General features: G+C 43.1%; 1 protein-coding gene across 6 annotated transcripts in view; it reads right to left on the bottom strand.

Moving 5' to 3' along the window:
* ppfia3 (PTPRF interacting protein alpha 3) overlaps nucleotides 1-17,500 on the bottom strand; it is a 69,618-nt gene that overhangs the window by 2,683 nt on the left and 49,435 nt on the right. For 5 of the 6 annotated variants that reach the window (XM_058373806.1, XM_058373774.1, XM_058373780.1 and 2 more), the window contains exons 12-30: nucleotides 17,440-17,500; nucleotides 15,821-15,952; nucleotides 15,671-15,733; nucleotides 12,772-12,851; nucleotides 12,283-12,448; nucleotides 12,005-12,198; nucleotides 11,623-11,863; nucleotides 11,253-11,386; nucleotides 10,929-11,080; nucleotides 9,826-9,919; nucleotides 9,299-9,380; nucleotides 8,804-9,004; nucleotides 7,674-7,736; nucleotides 3,745-3,771; nucleotides 2,390-2,565; nucleotides 2,102-2,199; nucleotides 886-1,061; nucleotides 345-413; nucleotides 1-101 (exon numbers count right to left, since the gene is read on the bottom strand). The exon at nucleotides 1-101 is cut by the window's left edge and continues 62 nt beyond it; the exon at nucleotides 17,440-17,500 is cut by the window's right edge and continues 23 nt beyond it. In XM_058373806.1, coding sequence (XP_058229789.1) covers nucleotides 1-101; nucleotides 345-413; nucleotides 886-1,061; nucleotides 2,102-2,199; nucleotides 2,390-2,565; nucleotides 3,745-3,771; nucleotides 7,674-7,736; nucleotides 8,804-9,004; nucleotides 9,299-9,380; nucleotides 9,826-9,919; nucleotides 10,929-11,080; nucleotides 11,253-11,386; nucleotides 11,623-11,863; nucleotides 12,005-12,198; nucleotides 12,283-12,448; nucleotides 12,772-12,851; nucleotides 15,671-15,733; nucleotides 15,821-15,952; nucleotides 17,440-17,500 — 2,310 coding nt within the window. Of the gene's footprint in view, nucleotides 102-344; nucleotides 414-885; nucleotides 1,062-2,101; nucleotides 2,200-2,389; nucleotides 2,566-3,744; nucleotides 3,772-3,814; nucleotides 4,009-7,673; nucleotides 7,737-8,803; nucleotides 9,005-9,298; nucleotides 9,381-9,825; nucleotides 9,920-10,928; nucleotides 11,081-11,252; nucleotides 11,387-11,622; nucleotides 11,864-12,004; nucleotides 12,199-12,282; nucleotides 12,449-12,771; nucleotides 12,852-15,670; nucleotides 15,734-15,820; nucleotides 15,953-17,439 lie in introns of those variants that run through there. The other variant, XM_058373815.1, reaches the window with a different exon arrangement.

Below are 17,500 nucleotides of genomic sequence, written 5' to 3'. Positions count from 1 at the left end.
GCAGGCAGCGTCTCTGAAGAGTCTGAGGTCACTCCTCTCAGGTCCTTCTCACGGAACATCTTCCTCCAGGATGGGGAGCGAGTGAAGGTCTTAGTGCCATCCTGAGAGAGAGAGAACCGCAAGTCCATCAACACTTGAACAGACACAAACTGCAGAACTGTGAACATCTGAGGTTGTTGTGATCTCAATGTGTGAGTCAGGATGCAGTGTCAGTGTTTATTTCCAACATGGTGGAACTGATGGATGTTAGCATTCAAGTCCTTATTCAGTAGAGGTACATAAAGTGTAACATGTTGCACATTAATACTCATGTTATTTAGTTTAACACGTGTCACATGACTCGCCTCATCTGGTCTCCTCTCGGTTCCCATGGCGATCAGGGAGTTGTACTCCTTCTCTAGGAGTTGGCGTGCCTGAGAAAGTAGAGAAAAATATGTTCTAAAAGCTATTCGTCAAAATACATCTACTTGTACTTAATCACTAATCAATAAAAAAAGAAAAATATGTATATATGGAGATGTTTTTGGAGATGTATTTGGAGATGTTTCTCCACTGGACAGAACTGATGAACCTCCTGAAAAAAAAAAAAGTCTTCCAGATGTGTGAGATTGGACGTGGTGAGAATCGTAATCTCCATCAGGCAGGACTAAACACGAGCAGGCAACTGAGAACAAAACCATAACGATGGAGAACGTGGAAAAGCAGGAACGGAACGTTACAAGGTAGAAATAAGACAGGTGATACACAGAAGACTAACCACAGAGGAAACACAGAACAGGTGAAGACAAGAGGACAATAATGACAGGACAAGGGTCTCTCTCTCTCTCTCTCTTTCCCTCTTCCTGTCTCTCTCTCTTTTCCCTCTTCTCTCTCTCTCTCTCTCACCTGTGTGTTCTGGTTGGGGATCTGCAGGAGCAGGGCCAGGTCAGTGTAGTCGAAGGTGTCGTCCAGAGCGAGTAGAGCTCCATGCACTCCGCTCTCAGCCAAGTTATCTGCGAATTCCTTCAGACCGATAGACTGAACCCAGCACATCACACGTTCGTTTGACCAAACCATCACATCTGGACATCACAAAAATCACAACAACATCATTAGTCATTAGACAAGTATTTCCTGGTTACCTCTGCTGTAAATCTGATGTACCATGTACAGTTTTCTCATGGAGCTTTACACAATCTGATGTACGCTGTAAAGTTTTATGTAGCCTTTACATCTGATGTAAATTAAAGATGTTGTATGTCTCCAGAAAAAGACATCACAATGCTGTGCCTGTAACCACTCCTCCAAATTAGCCTTAGCAAGCCTTATTACGGTATTTAAGCATCTTGTCAGTATAAAACAATCCTGATTGTCTTTCCCACTTCAACGTTTTTTTTTTTTCACATTTAATCTCCATGTTGTCAATAAAGCTTCTGAGCAGCGATTGACCTGAAGCTCACAGGCTGTTCCAGCACACTTTACAGCTAATAGCATGTTATTTGTTATTACGGCTAAATGCATGCTGGGAAACCTCCCTTCCTCCCTCCACAAACTGTAAATTGTGTCTCTCAAGTGACTCTTTGGTAGAGTTTCCTGAGCGAAGCCGAGCCTCGGCGCAGAACGGCTCTATAGATCAGAGTTTTTAGACAATAGTTTATGTGAGAAAACATGTTTAAGTTTTGGGTGTAACGGAAATCGCTGTATGTTTCCTGACTCAATCAGACGGCAGGAGAAGTTCCTGAATCGAGCTGCATGACTTCATCAGACTCCAGTGAGACATTAGTATAAAATGATGCAAAAGTATTGGAACTTTGAATTGTATGGGCATCCAGTATGGCGTTGTTAAAATAATAATTACAAGAACAATAATAATTAATTAAGTAATTATAAATTCAACTAATTTATGAATTCAACAAGTAGAAATGGCTAAATAACTGTGTGAAAAAAACTCCCAATATAGTCTGAGGTGTTTTTGTTTTTTTTTTATAAGCTCAAATCACCGAATTCTGAACACGGCACTCGCTGGACAAACAGTGTGGATGGACAGAACTAAACTAGCGATGAGACATTTTTATAAATATAATGAATTATATATTAAGGGATGATTTGTTAGAAGAGAGACCTTTATTCTGGTGTTGGCTCTCGTCTCTCTTCCTCTCCAGCTCCTTGCGGTCGTAGTTCAGCCGCTTCAGGCACATGATGCCGTAGTGCAGGCTCACCCTGAGGTCAGAAGGTCAACAAGATGGATCAAAGAGTAAGAAAAAGCATGTGTGGGCAAATTATCCATAAAAATGATCAGTAAGTCTAGAATTGCGGTCATTCAGCATCAAAGCTTTCGAAGTTTCTGCAATATTAGGACCATTAAGGTCAGCAGGTCTTGTATGCACATGGTTAAAGGTGTTAACGCTACCTGTGGAAGCTGTCCACCATTTTGAGTTGCCCACGCAGCTCTTTCTTGGTCAGGTGGTCCAGCATGCGAGCGTCCACCAGAGACTCCATGAAGTAGCTCCGGTACTGCGGCAGACCCAGACTGGGCAGCCAGTCGTTTCCCACCCACTCATGGTTCATATCACCATAAGCCAGAATCTAACACACACACGCAATTAAGAGATTTCCACTGAAATATAAAATGTACCAAAAACGGCTCTTACATAAAAAAAATCAATGTGTTATATATTTTGTCATATATGTCATGTATGTTTTGTCAGTAATCTATGATCATGCTAATTTATGCTAGCATAGCTGGAACACTGATCGAAAATAGCTAACCAGCTATCATATGCTAACTCGATTTTAAACCTTGTTTTTTCTACATATTCATAGTTTTCACTGCTAACTAGCTAGCATAAACAAAAAAGGTTTTTAAAAAAAACATATTTAGGGTCAAAAGAGCTAGCTGTTTAACACTTTTACTGCTAGCATTGCTAACCCACAGAAACAATCCTGACTGGTTTGTGAAAATGTCGTTAGGTTCTTCTGACAGGATCAATATCAAAATGAATGTGTTGTATATTTTATGTTTAATAAGTAATCTATGATCATGCTAAGCTATGCTGAAGTGTGTTTCTTTAAATACTGGGGTTCAGTAGCTAAGTAAGCTGCAGTCGATAGGGAAAAGTTTTGATGTGAAGTATTGAATCGAGTCACTGAACAAAGAATCTCTCTCTCTTTTCTCTCTCTCTCTCTCTCTGATCCTCTCTCTATCTTTCTCTCTCTGATTGTCTCTCTTTATCTCTCTCTCTCTTTCTTTCTCTCTCTGATCCTTCTTCTCAGTCCCTCTCTCTCTCTCTCTCTCTCTCTCTCTCTCTCCTGTTTAATGTTCATTTATAAGATTTGTCCCAATCTAAAAAAATCACTAATTAATGAATGATTATTATGTGATGTATAAAATCAGCTGGATGGTGAAGACAAGAATTCTGAATATTAAATAAAGAAATAAATCCTGATGGAATGAAGCAACAGCTGAGAAATGAATTTATTCGGGCCGCCTCTACGTTTATGAGATCATTTTCTGGGCTTGAAGTGATGATGTGATGTGATGTGATGTGGTTATTATTATTGCACCATGATTGGTTTCTTTTTTTCAGATCTGGCAAATGTTCGCCTCTTAAACTGGTGGAAATGAGTTTCAAAAAAAATCTCAGGGTACTTAAAGGGTATTTAAGGACCACACACTAAGGCTGGGTTCGTTTTTTTTTCCTTTACAAGCTAAAAGCAGTAAATTTCCGTTATTGTAAAATGGTGAGAATCGGTGCGCTGACGTACCTGATCCCAGCTGAACTCCTTCAGCTCCTGCACAGGCGAGGAGATAGAGAGAGACACGGGGAGAAGGAGAGGAGGAAAAGCGGCAGGAGCAGCGGGAAAGACACGCCGATGGAAGGGGAGAAGAAGGAGGGATGTCGACGGAGGACAGGAAGAAAGGGAACAAAGGGAGGAACAGTTTGTTAGTGACCGGGTCATTAGGTGGAAGCAGTGTGTACGCTACGACAGAACTCTGAGGGAAAAGCAGAAGATGCTTAACACTAAAGCCTAGTGAGGACACACAAAGAGGGACAGAGAGATAGATAGAGAGATAGAAGAGAGAGATAGAAGGAGAGTAAGAGAAAGAGAGAGAGAGAGAGAGAGAGAGAGAGAGAGAGAGAGAGAAAGATCAACACATATCCAACAATTTCCCTTAAATGTCTACTCCTGGTGGTCTCCGAATCTCAGCATGACTTTACCACACTTTATTTTTATCAGACATCAAACACTTCAAACTATTTATTTTACTAAACAAAAAAATCTCTGGTTATATAAGGGACACTAATGACACTCGTCTTACTGGTTTCCATCATATTCCATTAGTGGCGTTCACCAGCATGCTGTACCGTCAAAATATAACCAGAAACACCATCAGGAACCATCACATTCTATCAATCTACCATTAAAGACCACCAGAAATCCACTGCCAGTGGTTTCCATTACGGATAATAACTTTTCTTATAAATTTCAACGGTTTTTCCTGAAAATATCCAGTACAACCTTTTAGGAAGCAGTAAGTAATCTCTAATGGTTTCCAATAGGTCATATACCTGATTAAGACTTGTTCTAATGGTTTCCAGTAGGTCATATACCTGATTAAGACTTGTTCTAATGGTTTCCAGTAGGTCATATATCTGATTAAGATTGGTTTTAATGGTTTCTAGTAGGTCATATATCGGATTAGGACTGGTTGTAATGGTTTCCAGTAGGTCATATATCTGATTAAGACTGGTCCTAATGGTTTCCACTAGGTCATATATCTGATTAAGACTGGTCCTAATGGTTTCCAGTAGGTCATATATCTGATTAAGACTGGTCCTAATGGTTTCCACTAGGTCATATATCTGATTAAGACTGGTCCTAATGGTTTCCAGTAGGTCATATATCTGATTAAGACTGGTCCTAATGGTTTCCACTAGGTCATATATCTGATTAAGATTGGTCCTAATGGTTTCCAGTAGGTCATATATCTGATTAAGATTGGTCCTAATGGTTTCCAGTAGGTCATATATCTGATTAAGATTGGTCCTAATGGTTTCCACTAGGTCATATATCTGATTAAGATTGGTCCTAATGGTTTCCACTAGGTCATATATCTGATTAAGACTGGTCCTAATGGTTTCCAGTAGGTCATATATCTGATTAAGATTGGTCCTAATGGTTTCCAGTAGGTCATATATCTGATTAAGATTGGTCCTAATGGTTTCCAGTAGGTCATATATCTGATTAAGATTGGTCCTAATGGTTTCCAGTAGGTCATATATCTGATTAAGACTGGTCCTAATGGTTTCCAGTAGGTCATATATCTGATTAAGATTGGTCCTAATGGTTTCCAGTAGGTCATATATCTGATTAAGACTGGTCCTAATGGTTTCCAGTAGGTCATATATCTGATTAAGATTGGTCCTAATGGTTTCCAGTAGGTCATATATCTGATTAAGACTGGTCCTAATGGTTTCCAGTAGGTCATATATCTGATTAAGATTGGTCCTAATGGTTTCCAGTAGGTCATATATCTGATTAAGACTGGTCCTAATGGTTTCCAGTAGGTCATATATCTGATTAAGATTGGTCCTAATGGTTTCCAGTAGGTCATATATCTGATTTAGATTGGTCCTACTGTAGGGGTGCTCCAATCAGGATTTTTGTGGCCGATCACCGATCTCCGATCACTAGAAGCTGTATCGACCGATACCGATACCGATTACAGGGTCTATTTCAAGCCTTATCATATAGCATTATTTATTAAACTATATTTAACAACAATGTAAATTAAAGTATTGAAATTACAAGAAGAGGAATATCATGATTTGATAACTGTATTTATTGGCAACACATGCAACATGTCAATTTAAAACATAGCAGCCTGTGATTGGTCAGTAATTGGGAACAGCTTAGAGCTGGACAAATACAACTTTCCTGTAGATTATATAAAAATGAATAAAATGACAGACAGAACAAACAGAGTCTACCTAGAAATGAACTGATGCTATGTTGTCCTTCATAAGGCTGCGGACATGTGTAAACACTGTGGTGTAACTCAGGGGCATTTCTAGGATTTGTAAACATCAGGGGCTGTCTTGTTCCCCTAAGCCATGTCTGTATTTTAACTTAAATACTGCATTAGCTGAATAATAGAAAGTCATGATGTTCAGACTGTAATGTCTTAGTGCTTTAACAGTTTAGATTTTATTTAGATTTATCTTTAGGCTTATTTAATTTAAGGCTTTTGTATGTCTTGGGTATGGAATAATAATCAAATGGGTTCTATATGTCCGGGGTTTTCAGAATCAGAGACAGTGGGCCTCCTTTTTGACACAACATACATTTGTTAGCCGACTTTTATCAACTGTGTTAACATTAAATATTAGAAGTTAGACTTTTCGCAAGAGCGGTTCTAGAGCATATACCAGCACACACTCTCACGGTATTTTGGTGTGTGTGTGTGTGTGAGTGAGTGAGTGGCGCTTGAGTTGCTGAACTCTCCCGCTCTCTCTTAGTGCTAGCCAACTTCACACACTATGTAGAACTGCCAGATCGGTGAAGCCATTTTAGCAGCGCGCAAAAAAAATTGTCATCTGATCGGCTTTTCTAGATTGGCCATTATAGAGACCGCCGATCAAACTTCCCAAAGCAATTATCGGCCGATTATGATCGGCCACCGATCAATCGGAGCACCCCTATGCTAATGGTTTCCAGTAGGTCATATTTTAAGACTTGTTAAAGATTAAGACTTGTTCTAATGGTTTCCACTGGGTTTTGTTCAGGATTTTCTGGTTTCTGTTCCTCACTAGCAATGTTCTTTATATGAGTAGATATTTTCCTCCACAATATAATAAGATATAATGTCAGGAACCACCAGAAATCTCTGGGTCGCTAATCATAACCTTCTCTGCTAATTCCGATCAGCAAAAATGCGTATTTAAGAAAACATCTTTTAGGTACATTCTGGGGTCAAAATAGCTAGCGAGCTATCATTATCTATGTGAACAGGATTTCTGAAAAGATTTTAAAAGTTGTAATCAAACATGTTCATCATTTTTACTGCTAATTATAGCTAACAAGCGTAAAGAATCCTGACTGGTTTGAGAAAGCATTTAGCCACTTCTGGATTCAAAACAGCTAGCTAGCTATTGTAAGCTAACTTACAAGACAGGAGATTTTAAATGCTATTCTTATAAATCTTCAGTGCTAACACTCAGTAACTAGCATAAATAAAAAGACACGGTTTGAGAAAATGTCTTTAGGTACTTTCAGGGGTCAAAATAGCTAGATTGCTAACCAACATAAGCTAACCTGAGAGGATTTTAAAAGTTGTAATCATACCTGGTCATGTTTTTTTCTTTTAGCTCTTGCTAACTGACATAAACAAACCTGACTAGTTTGAGAAAAGGATTACTGAGAAGTTTTAATCAAATGCTCATTATTTTTACTGCTAATTATAGCTAGCGATCACAAGCAATCCTGACTGGTGTGAGAAAACGTACCTCCTGGGATAAAAATGGCTAGCTAGCTAGGTATCATAAGCTAACGTGACAGGATTTCTCCTCATATTCTAATCATTTTCACAGCTAGCTCTACCGTTAACTAATAAGTACCTGTCGAATAACAACGCTGTATGGACGTAGGGTTCTGGTCACTTGTTAAGAAAAGTGAAAAGAAAAGGTACTAACTGGTTTGGTGGCTGCAGTGAGAGACTCCATTTCAGCATGGGTCATCCACACGTTACTGGTCGACTAAAAACACAGAAACAAACAAGACTCTGTTACTCAGAGGGAAAAATCAGCTTTTTACTTTCAACCCTGTGTGTGTGTGTGTGTGTGTGTGTGTGTTTGTGCTCTCCTCCGTGTACTTCTTTAGACAGCCATCACGCTCAGGTGAGGAATGAAAATCAGTTGAACTCCTTCTGTGAAAGTGAATTGACTCTGAATCGACTCACCCAGAGAAAGTGAATCGACTCTGAATCGACTAACCCAGAGAAAGTGAATCGACTCGGAACCGACTCACCCAGAGAAAGTGAACTGACTTGGAACCGACTCACCCAGAGAAAGTGAATAGACTCGGAACCAACTCACCCTGAGAAGGTGAATCGACTCAGAACCGACTCACCCAGAGAAAGTGAATCGACTCGGAACCAACTCACCCAGAGAAGGTGAATCGAACACGCTGTGCGTTTTTGGGTTGCAGCAATTATTTAAACTGTACACAGCTATAGAGAAAATAATCAAAGGATCAGGATGCACTACACAAAACATGTTAAATTAATCGTTTATATAATAATACACTCCAATTATTCAGCTCCAGCTCCGTGTCGTCTGTGCTCAGGTGATTTTTGTGATTTTTACAAGCACTTGGTAAAAGTTTGCTGTTATTGCTGTATTTCTGACCGAAGCAGTATTACGAGGACGTTTAGAGAGCTACACACAACTGATGATGATGTTAGGGTTTTTTGGGGGTTTATTTATTATGTGTGATCAGTAGTGAAATCAAACCAAACCAAACAGCAAACGAATCAAAAGAATCAATTTTGTTCTGTTTTGTTTGTGGGGGTGTTTGTTCATGCATGTGTGTGTGTGTGTGTATATATGTGTGTGAATATGTGTGTGTGTGTGTATGTGTGTGAATATGTGTGTGTGTGTAGGTGTGTAAATATGTGTGTGAATATGTGTGTGTATATGTGTGTGTGTGTGTGTGTAGGTGTGTAAATATGTGTGTGAATATGTGTGTGTATATGTGTGTGTGTGTGTGTGTGTAGGTGTGTAAATATGTGTGTGAGTGTGTGTGTGTATGTGTGTGTTCGTACAGAGCGGGTGCTGGCCGGGGCAGACGGGCTGGTGAGTGACACCATCTCCTGGATGGCGAGGCGGAGTTTGAGGCGGTGCAGCGGGTTACTGATGCCGATCTCACGCTGGATCTCTGTGTCAGAAAGATTAGCCATGATCGCTCCACTCTTCACGTTAGCACGACACGCTGCCACGTACCACGCCGGCATACCCACCCACAACTGAGACAGGGAGAGAGAGAGAGAGAGGGAGAGAGAAGGAGAGAGAGAGAGAGAGAGAGAGAGGGAGAGAGAGAGAGAGAGAGAAGGAGAGAGAGAGAGAGAGAGAGAGAGAGGGAGAGGGAGAGAAGGAAAGAGAGAGAGAGAGAGCAAAAGAGATGAAGATATATGGTTATACAATTAAATGAAGGAGAAATAGATGGTGTGTGTAATTAAGAATCCAGAGGTTTAAACGGATGTCACTAATGTTTGTGTTTTTTTCTATTCATTTCTATGAAAAAATAAAACGAGTGGAACCTCCAGCCAGGACACCACGGTGGGGCCGTCCCAGGAGGCGAAGGGAAGCCCCTGACGACACGCCTCCTCCAACAGCTCATGTCTTAAAGAAAGAAAGAGAGACAATAAGATTCTCGAATCATAAAATGTCACGTGAGGATGATTTTTATTTTAAAACTACAACGTGAATAAGCAATGCTACAGAAAGAAGAGAGAAAATAAAAGAGGAGAAAACAAGTGAACAGAAATAGCTACTGTGTCTCAAATTTTATAATATTCTTTATTACCCTTTTAAGCTAGCTGTTTATCTTTAGCTAACAGTGCTGCAGACCCAGTTAGCTTATTTAATAGCAAATAGTTACAGCTTCCAGTTTTTTGATCTGGAACACTAGCATTTAGCGGCTCTAACATTTAGCGGCTCTAACATTTAGCGGCTCTAACATTTAGCGGCTCTAACATTTAGTGGCTCAAAAGTACAAAGTGCATCATGTCAGAATCCGATGAGAGATTTGAGACACAGTTTGAGAGAATCTGAGAGACGAGTGTACTTCTTCTTGCTGCGGCGGTCCTTGTCCACAGGTCCGGCCATCTTGGTGAGACCGAGCGGGTCAACGGTGCCCAGATCGTCAGAGGGAGTGGACGCTGGAACAGAAGATAAGGCTAAAGTTAACTTCCTGTTCTAAGTGATTAGCAGTGGACATGGACTCTGAATGTTACAATAAATTTAAACATTTAAGAAGTTCTTATTTTCATGTCTTAAATGTTTCTATACTTCATATTAGAGTCACTGACCCTTTGGCCACATAGTCACCTGTCCCTTGTGTCCCTGTCGCTTCTGCCCCTATCCCCTGTCACTCATCTCTCCACTCTTCATGACTATGTCCCTCATATCTTTGCTCTTTATGTCTCTCTATAATGCTGTAACCCTTGATGTGCAGGTACATCATGTCCCTGTCCCTTGTGTCTCTGCCCTTCATGTCCCTGTCCCTTGTGTCTTATTCTCTTGGGTCTCTGCCCTTTTTGCCCTTCACGTCTCCCCGCTTCATCTCTTGGTCTCCTATACCACTGTCTTATATCTCTGCCCATCACGTCCCTGTCCCTTGTGTCTATGCCCTTAATGTTCTGGTCCCTCTACATGGTATGTCCCCTGAATCTCTGCTCTTCATATCCCTGCCCCCTCTCTGCCCTTTATGTTTTTGACCCCTGAGTCTCTGCGCTTCATGTCCCTGTCCCCAGAGTCTCTGCCCTTCATGTCCCTGCCCCAGAGTCTCTGCTTTTCTTGTCCCTGTCCCCTAAATCTCTCTGCCCTTCATGTCCCTGTCCCCTGAGTCTCTGCCCTTTATGTCCCTGCCCTCTGAGTCTCTACGCTTCGTGTCCCTGTCCCCTCATTCTCTGCTCTTCATGTCCCTGTCACTTTAGGCTCTGCCCTTCATGTCCCTGTTCCCTGAGTCTCTGCCCTTTATGTCCCCTGTCCCTTGTGTCGCTGCCCTTCATGTCCCTGTCCCTTTGGTCTCTGTCCTTCATGTCACTGCCCTTTATGTCCCCTGTCCCTTGTGTCTCTGCCCTTCATGTCCCTGTCCCTTTGGTCTCTGTCCTTTGTGTCCATGTCCCTTGTGTCTTTGCCCTTTGTCTCTGTCCTGTCCCTGCTCACCCAAAGAGGTGGACTCTCGTCCTGGCTGTCCCATGCGTCCCTTCTCCTTCTTTCCAAAAAGGCGGCCAATGGAAGACTTGATGCTTTTCTTTTTGCTGGCCTTGTGGAGGGAATCCTGACTGCTGTTAGAGCTGCTGCCGTCTGCCGAGAGACTACAGGGACAAAAGACGGATAAAGAGAGAGACAGAGAGACAGAGACAGAGAGAGAGAGAAACTAACCAGAAGACATATCTTTTTAAATAATCTACAGTTTAGGGTCTCAGAATTGAACGTTTTCTGTTTTTTAAAATGTGTATCTGTTTCTCGTTGAGGTGTCTCACTGACCTGCGGAACTCACGGCTGTCGTCCAGCATGGCTCCGGGGTGGGTGTGGCTCATTCTGTCCAATCGCAGTGCACGAGGGGTGGGTGGAGGGGTGGAGTCCAGCAGGGCCAGGGACCTATCGTCTTCCTTGTTGTTCTGAGAAATGAGACGAATAAAATCCCGTAATTTAAATCAATCAATTAGATGAATCTATAAATCGAGTTTTAAAGGTAGTTTAGTTTTTGTATCATTAGTGATACTGTAGTTAATCCCAAGATATAAAACCATCTCCAAAGATCTTATAATCCCCCTCCGTTGAGCTAAAAATGATTGTTGCTTATTTATTTATTTATTTATTTAATTTAAATACATCATGTTTGCTGAGACGCTACCTGTCTCTCGGTCTCGCGTGCCGGAGAGTGGGGCAGGCGTGGGGTGGAGTGACCCGAGCTGGGCGGAGAGGGAGACGCCAGGGTGGAGGAGGTGAGGGACGGAGTAATGAAGGTCCTGCCACTGGCGTCTCTTCCCAAAGAGGACGGAGGAACCGGGGGTCCGTCCAGAGCCACGCTGCTCACACGGCTCTCGATCTCTTCAGCTCTCAGCTCCGTGTTCTCCTTCTCCTCCTGAATCAGCCTGACACACACACACACACACAGGATTCATTAAATGACAGACTTTCATGTTATGGAGCACATCATCGTCTCTCTGCACAACAACATCTCACAATCACCTTTCCATAATCAGCAGGTTCAAGACTTTAAAATTTAAGCTCACTTGATCTCCTTGTTGATGGCCTCCAGCTGCTCCTGAAGCATGATGGCCAATGTCTGGACATCCGTCTGTCCACTAGGAGAAAGCAGCTCAGATCCGAAGAGCGTTTCACGATCCTCCTCGTCATCGGAGCAGCCGCCCTCGACTCCACCTTCGAAACCCGGCCCGAGCAAAGCGCCGCTCTCCCATTCACCGTACTGCACAGGAGAGGAGGAGTTTAGCAATCTGACCTCACATATATACGTCCAGTGGAGCAATAAAAGCAATGTGAAGATTCTCACCTTGCTGGCATCTTCTCTGGCTCCGCCCCAGCGTCCACGGTGGGTCCGTCTGACCACGCCCCCTGAGCCTGTACTGCCGTAGTGATCCAGGTGAGTGGTGGAGCCAGCAGGTAGAGAACCGCCTCCCTGGGAGTACCTGAGCTCCAGAGCACTGCCGGGAAGAGAGCTGGCCAGGAGAACGGAGAACCATCAGCACTCATTGTTCTTAAAGCTACCTGACTGACAGGTGTCACAACGACTGTTAATATACGACTAAACGTAATTCTCTCATCTGAACTCTTCCTAGAACTTGACATCAATTATTAAACACTTGCATTAATACTTGGAAGCAAACCTATACACTAGACACTCCATTATAAAGTCCACATAAATCCTCCGCCTGTCCACTTCCTGCTAGAGCGATGCTCTAAATACCGCATTACAAAAATAAACACGACTGCAGCGTTGAGCTGAATGATCACCAATAAGGAAGGAGGAGGAGGAGCTTACCGAGAGTAGGAGGAGCCAGACCTGCCCCTCAACTGATCCAGTTCCAGCTGCAGCCTTTCTAATTCTGCAATCAGCTGATCCTGAGAGAGAGAGAGAGAGAGAGAGAGAGAAGGGATAAGGAACAAAAAAATAAAAGAAGAGAAAAAATGATGTAACAAGGGGAGAAAATGAAAGAAAGTACAGAGGCAGAACTGAAATGTGTCCTAGTGTGTAGCTGTGTGTATTCTGCAGGTGTGTAGTGATGCGTGCATGTAAGCACTGAGGTGTACAGGTGTGTATTGAAGTGTGAAGGTGTGTAGTGATGTATGCAGGTGTGTGTAGTGATGTATGCAGGTGTGTGTAGTGATGTATGCAGGTGTGTATTGGTCTGTGCAGGTGTGTGTAGTGATGTATGCGGGTGTGTATTGGTCTGTGCAGGTGTGTGTAGTGATATATGCAGGTGTGTATGGGTCTGTGCAGGTGTGTGTAGTGATATATGCAGGTGTGTATTGGTCTGTGCAGGTGTGTGTAGTGATGTATGCAGGTGTGTGTAGTGATGTATGCAGGTGTGTGTAGTGATGCATGCAGGTGTGTATTGGTCTGTGCAGGTGTGTGTAGTGATGTATGCAGGTGTGTGTAGTGATGTATGCAGGTGTGTATTGGTCTGTGCAGGTGTGTGTAGTGATGTATGCAGGTGTGTATTGGTCTGTGCAGGTGTGTGTAGTGATGTATGCAGGTGTGTATTGGTCTGTGCAGGTGTGTGTAGTGATGTATGCAGGTGTGTGTAGTGATGTATGCAGGTGTGTATTGGTCTGTGCAGGTGTGTGTAGTGATGTATGCGGGTGTGTATTGGTCTGTGCAGGTGTGTGTAGTGATGTATGCAGGTGTGTATTGGTCTGTGCAGGTGTGTGTAGTGATATATGCAGGTGTGTATTGGTCTGTGCAGGTGTGTGTAGTGATGTATGCAGGTGTGTGTAGTGATGTATGCAGGTGTGTGTAGTGATGCATGCAGGTGTGTATTGGTCTGTGCAGGTGTGTGTAGTGATGTATGCAGGTGTGTATTGGTCTGTGCAGGTGTGTGTAGTGATGTATGCGGGTGTGTATTGGTCTGTGCAGGTGTGTGTAGTGATGTATGCAGGTGTGTGTAGTGATGTATGCAGGTGTGTATTGGTCTGTGCAGGTGTGTGTAGTGATGTATGCAGGTGTGTATTGGTCTGTGCAGGTGTGTGTAGTGATGTATGCGGGTGTGTATTGGTCTGTGCAGGTGTGTGTAGTGATGTATGCAGGTGTGTATTGGTCTGTGCAGGTGTGTGTAGTGATGTATGCAGGTGTGTATTGGTCTGTGCAGGTGTGTGTAGTGATATATGCAGGTGTGTATTGGTCTGTGCAGGTGTGTGTAGTGATATATGCAGGTGTGTATTGGTCTGTGCAGGTGTGTGTAGTGATGTATGCAGGTGTGTGTAGTGATGTATGCAGGTGTGTGTAGTGATGTATGCAGGTGTGTATTGGTCTGTGCAGGTGTGTGTAGTGATGTATGCAGGTGTGTGTAGTGATGTATGCAGGTGTGTGTAGTGATGTATGCAGGTGTGTATTGGTCTGTGCAGGTGTGTGTAGTGATGTATGCAGGTGTGTATTGGTCTGTGCAGGTGTGTGTAGTGATATATGCAGGTGTGTATGGGTCTGTGCAGGTGTGTGTAGTGATGTATGCAGGTGTGTGTAGTGATGTATGCAGGTGTGTGTAGTGATGCATGCAGGTGTGTATTGGTCTGTGCAGGTGTGTGTAGTGATGCATGCAGGTGTGTATTGGTCTGTGCAGGTGTGTATTGGTCTGTGCAGGTGTGTGTAGTGATGCATGCAGGTGTGTATTGGTCTGTGCAGGTGTGTGTAGTGATGCATGCAGGTGTGTATTGGTCTGTGCAGGTGGGTGAGTGATGTATGCAGGTGTGTGTAGTGATGCATGCAGGTGTGTGTAGTGATGTATGCAGGTGTGTGTAGTGATGTATGCAGGTGTGTGTAGTGATGTATGCAGGTGTGTATGGGTCTTTGCAGGTGTGTAGTGACCTGTGCATGTGTGTGTAGTGATGTATGCAGGTGTGTGTAGTGATGTATGCAGGTGTGTGTAGTGATGTATGCAGGTGTGTGTAGTGATGTATGCAGGTGTGTAGTGACCTGTGCATGTGTGTGTAGTGATGTATGCAGGTGTGTGCGGGTGTGTGTAGTGATATATGCAGGTGTGTATGGGTCTGTGCAGGTGTGTGTAGTGATGTATGCAGGTGTGTGTAGTGATGTATGCAGGTGTGTGTAGTGATGCATGCAGGTGTGTATTGGTCTGTGCAGGTGTGTGTAGTGATGCATGCAGGTGTGTATTGGTCTGTGCAGGTGTGTGTAGTGATGCATGCAGGTGTGTATTGGTCTGTGCAGGTGGGTGAGTGATGTATGCAGGTGTGTGTAGTGATGTATGCAGGTGTGTGTAGTGATGTATGCAGGTGTGTGTAGTGATGTATGCAGGTGTGTAGTGACCTGTGCATGTGTGTGTAGTGATGTATGCAGGTGTGTGTAGTGATGTATGCAGGTGTGTAGTGACCTGTGCATGTGTGTGTAGTGATGTATGCAGGTGTGTGCGGGTGTGTGTAGTGATATATGCAGGTGTGTATGGGTCTGTGCAGGTGTGTGTAGTGATGTATGCAGGTGTGTGTAGTGATGCATGCAGGTGTGTAGTGACCTGTGCATGTGTGTGTAGTGATGTATGCAGGTGTGTGTAGTGATGTATGCAGGTGTGTAGTGACCTGTGCATGTGTGTGTAGTGATGTATGCAGGTGTGTAGTGACCTGTGCATGTGTGTGTAGTGATGTATGCAGGTGTGTATGGGTCTTTGCAGGTGTGTAGTGACCTGTGCATGTGTGTGTAGTGGTAAATGTACCTTGTTTGCCAGTAGATCGTCTTGGATCTTCTTCATATTGGCAAGCTCCTCAGACAGTGCATTCTGGGAGACAGCAACGAGTTTTACTTACTTCAAAGAGCAAAAAAAAAACCCAAAACGTAAAGAGTCGCATTCCATGTGAACACACACCTTTTCCTCGAGAGCAGCCATGCGCTCCTTCAGGTGGAGCTGCAGACGCTCATTCGACTCGGACAGCAGCTTGTCCACGGTGTCGGAGAGGCGCTTATTGTGTTCATCGTTCATCCTCTCCCTCTGTCTTGCCTGGAGAGAGAGAGAGAGAGAGAGAGGGAAGTGAGTGGGAGGGAAAAAAAGTGTGTTGGCCTCTGATCAAAAAAATGTTTGACGGGCAGAGAGAGCAGGGCAGAGCAAATGTAAAACAAAGCCCACACACACACACACACATCCACACACACACACACAGCACCAGACTGAATCTCCACTATGTGAACTCGTGCATGGTCGTAACTGCAAAACAAGTGCACTATAAGAGCATCACATTCTGGAAGATTGGAGATATAAATAAACAGAAAGAAAGAAAAAGAGAAAGAGATACAGGGTGAAAGAGAGAGAGAGAAAGTGAAAGGATGGCACTGATAAAAAAGTAAAGTAACACATGGTAATAAATGTGTTTAAATGAGAGGTTTATATTAATGCGCCCGTTGCTATAGTAACCACTCATGCACAGGGGGCGTGTGTGGCAGACGACTCGCGGAAGACTAACGATGCATGGATTACGAAAACTTTCTGTTATGCAACAATAAAAAAGTTTAATCATAGAAACGACTTATGGAAGGAGTCTCCGGTGTCAGTGCTATATCTGACAAAATGTGGCAGACTTTAGAATCTCATGTAACTGATAGTCCCAAAAATGTGGGACTTTAAGTTACATGGTAAGTCTGCCTAATTTTTGTCAAAACTGTATGCTCAATCAATTAAAGCAAGGTTGCCATGGTGATGGAGATTAAATATAACTAGAAATATGAAGGTTTTGAATTAAAGGAGTAGATCTACCAAAACTTTCTTTCTTTAATCTAAAGATAAAAGCTGCGTCCCAAATGATGTCCTACACACCAGGCACTTACACTATGCTGTCTGTACACAGGAAAATAAATACAAACACAAACGATCGCTAAGATTTAAAAAATGGTTCGTAACGTAGCTTAGTGACATCATTTATATCAAGGTGCACGTCATTGTCCGAGTGCGTGTTCAGTAAAGCTTCTGAGTGAGAAACACTCTCGTTATTCATTTACTTTGATTGATTTGGTTCAACTTTCCCTGTACTAATCCCGGCTTTCTCTCAGCTCTCCTCTCTACCCTTCCTGCATCACGTGACACTGTAGGTATCCATCTGGCCTGAGGTGCGTTCTCATGCTGCTTTTCGCTCGTGTGGAAACGCAAGGCTAAAAATTGATAGGATATTTTGGTCCCAGACGCCCTGACAGCTCTTTCTCAGCAGTTCCCTTCTTCCCACATCTTTTCACTTTTTAATAATAACTTCTTTTTTTCAGCACCTTCCTGACACCCGGAGCTCCGAATATTCCACACGCTCTCACACTCCGCGGTGTGTTCGTCAGAAAGATAACGGGAAGAAAAGCAGCGGTTATTCGTCGTTAGAGCGGCGAGTGTTAAACTTCAGCATCAAACAAAATGACAGATCGGGACCGAGAGAGAGAGAGAGAGAAAGAAAGAAAGAGAGAGGGAGAGAGATAGAGATGATGTAAAAGGAGAAATAAATCGTGACTCACTCTCTGCAGCTCCTGGTTCTTCTCCTCCAGTTGTGCCTCCATCTGTCGCAGTCGCTCCTCG

The sequence above is a fragment of the Hemibagrus wyckioides genome, linkage group LG02, assembly GCF_019097595.1.
Source record: "Hemibagrus wyckioides isolate EC202008001 linkage group LG02, SWU_Hwy_1.0, whole genome shotgun sequence".
Taxonomy (NCBI): domain Eukaryota; kingdom Metazoa; phylum Chordata; class Actinopteri; order Siluriformes; family Bagridae; genus Hemibagrus; species Hemibagrus wyckioides.
The sequence above is the reverse complement of the archived record's forward strand: the minus strand, read 5'-3'. Positions and strand labels throughout refer to the sequence as shown.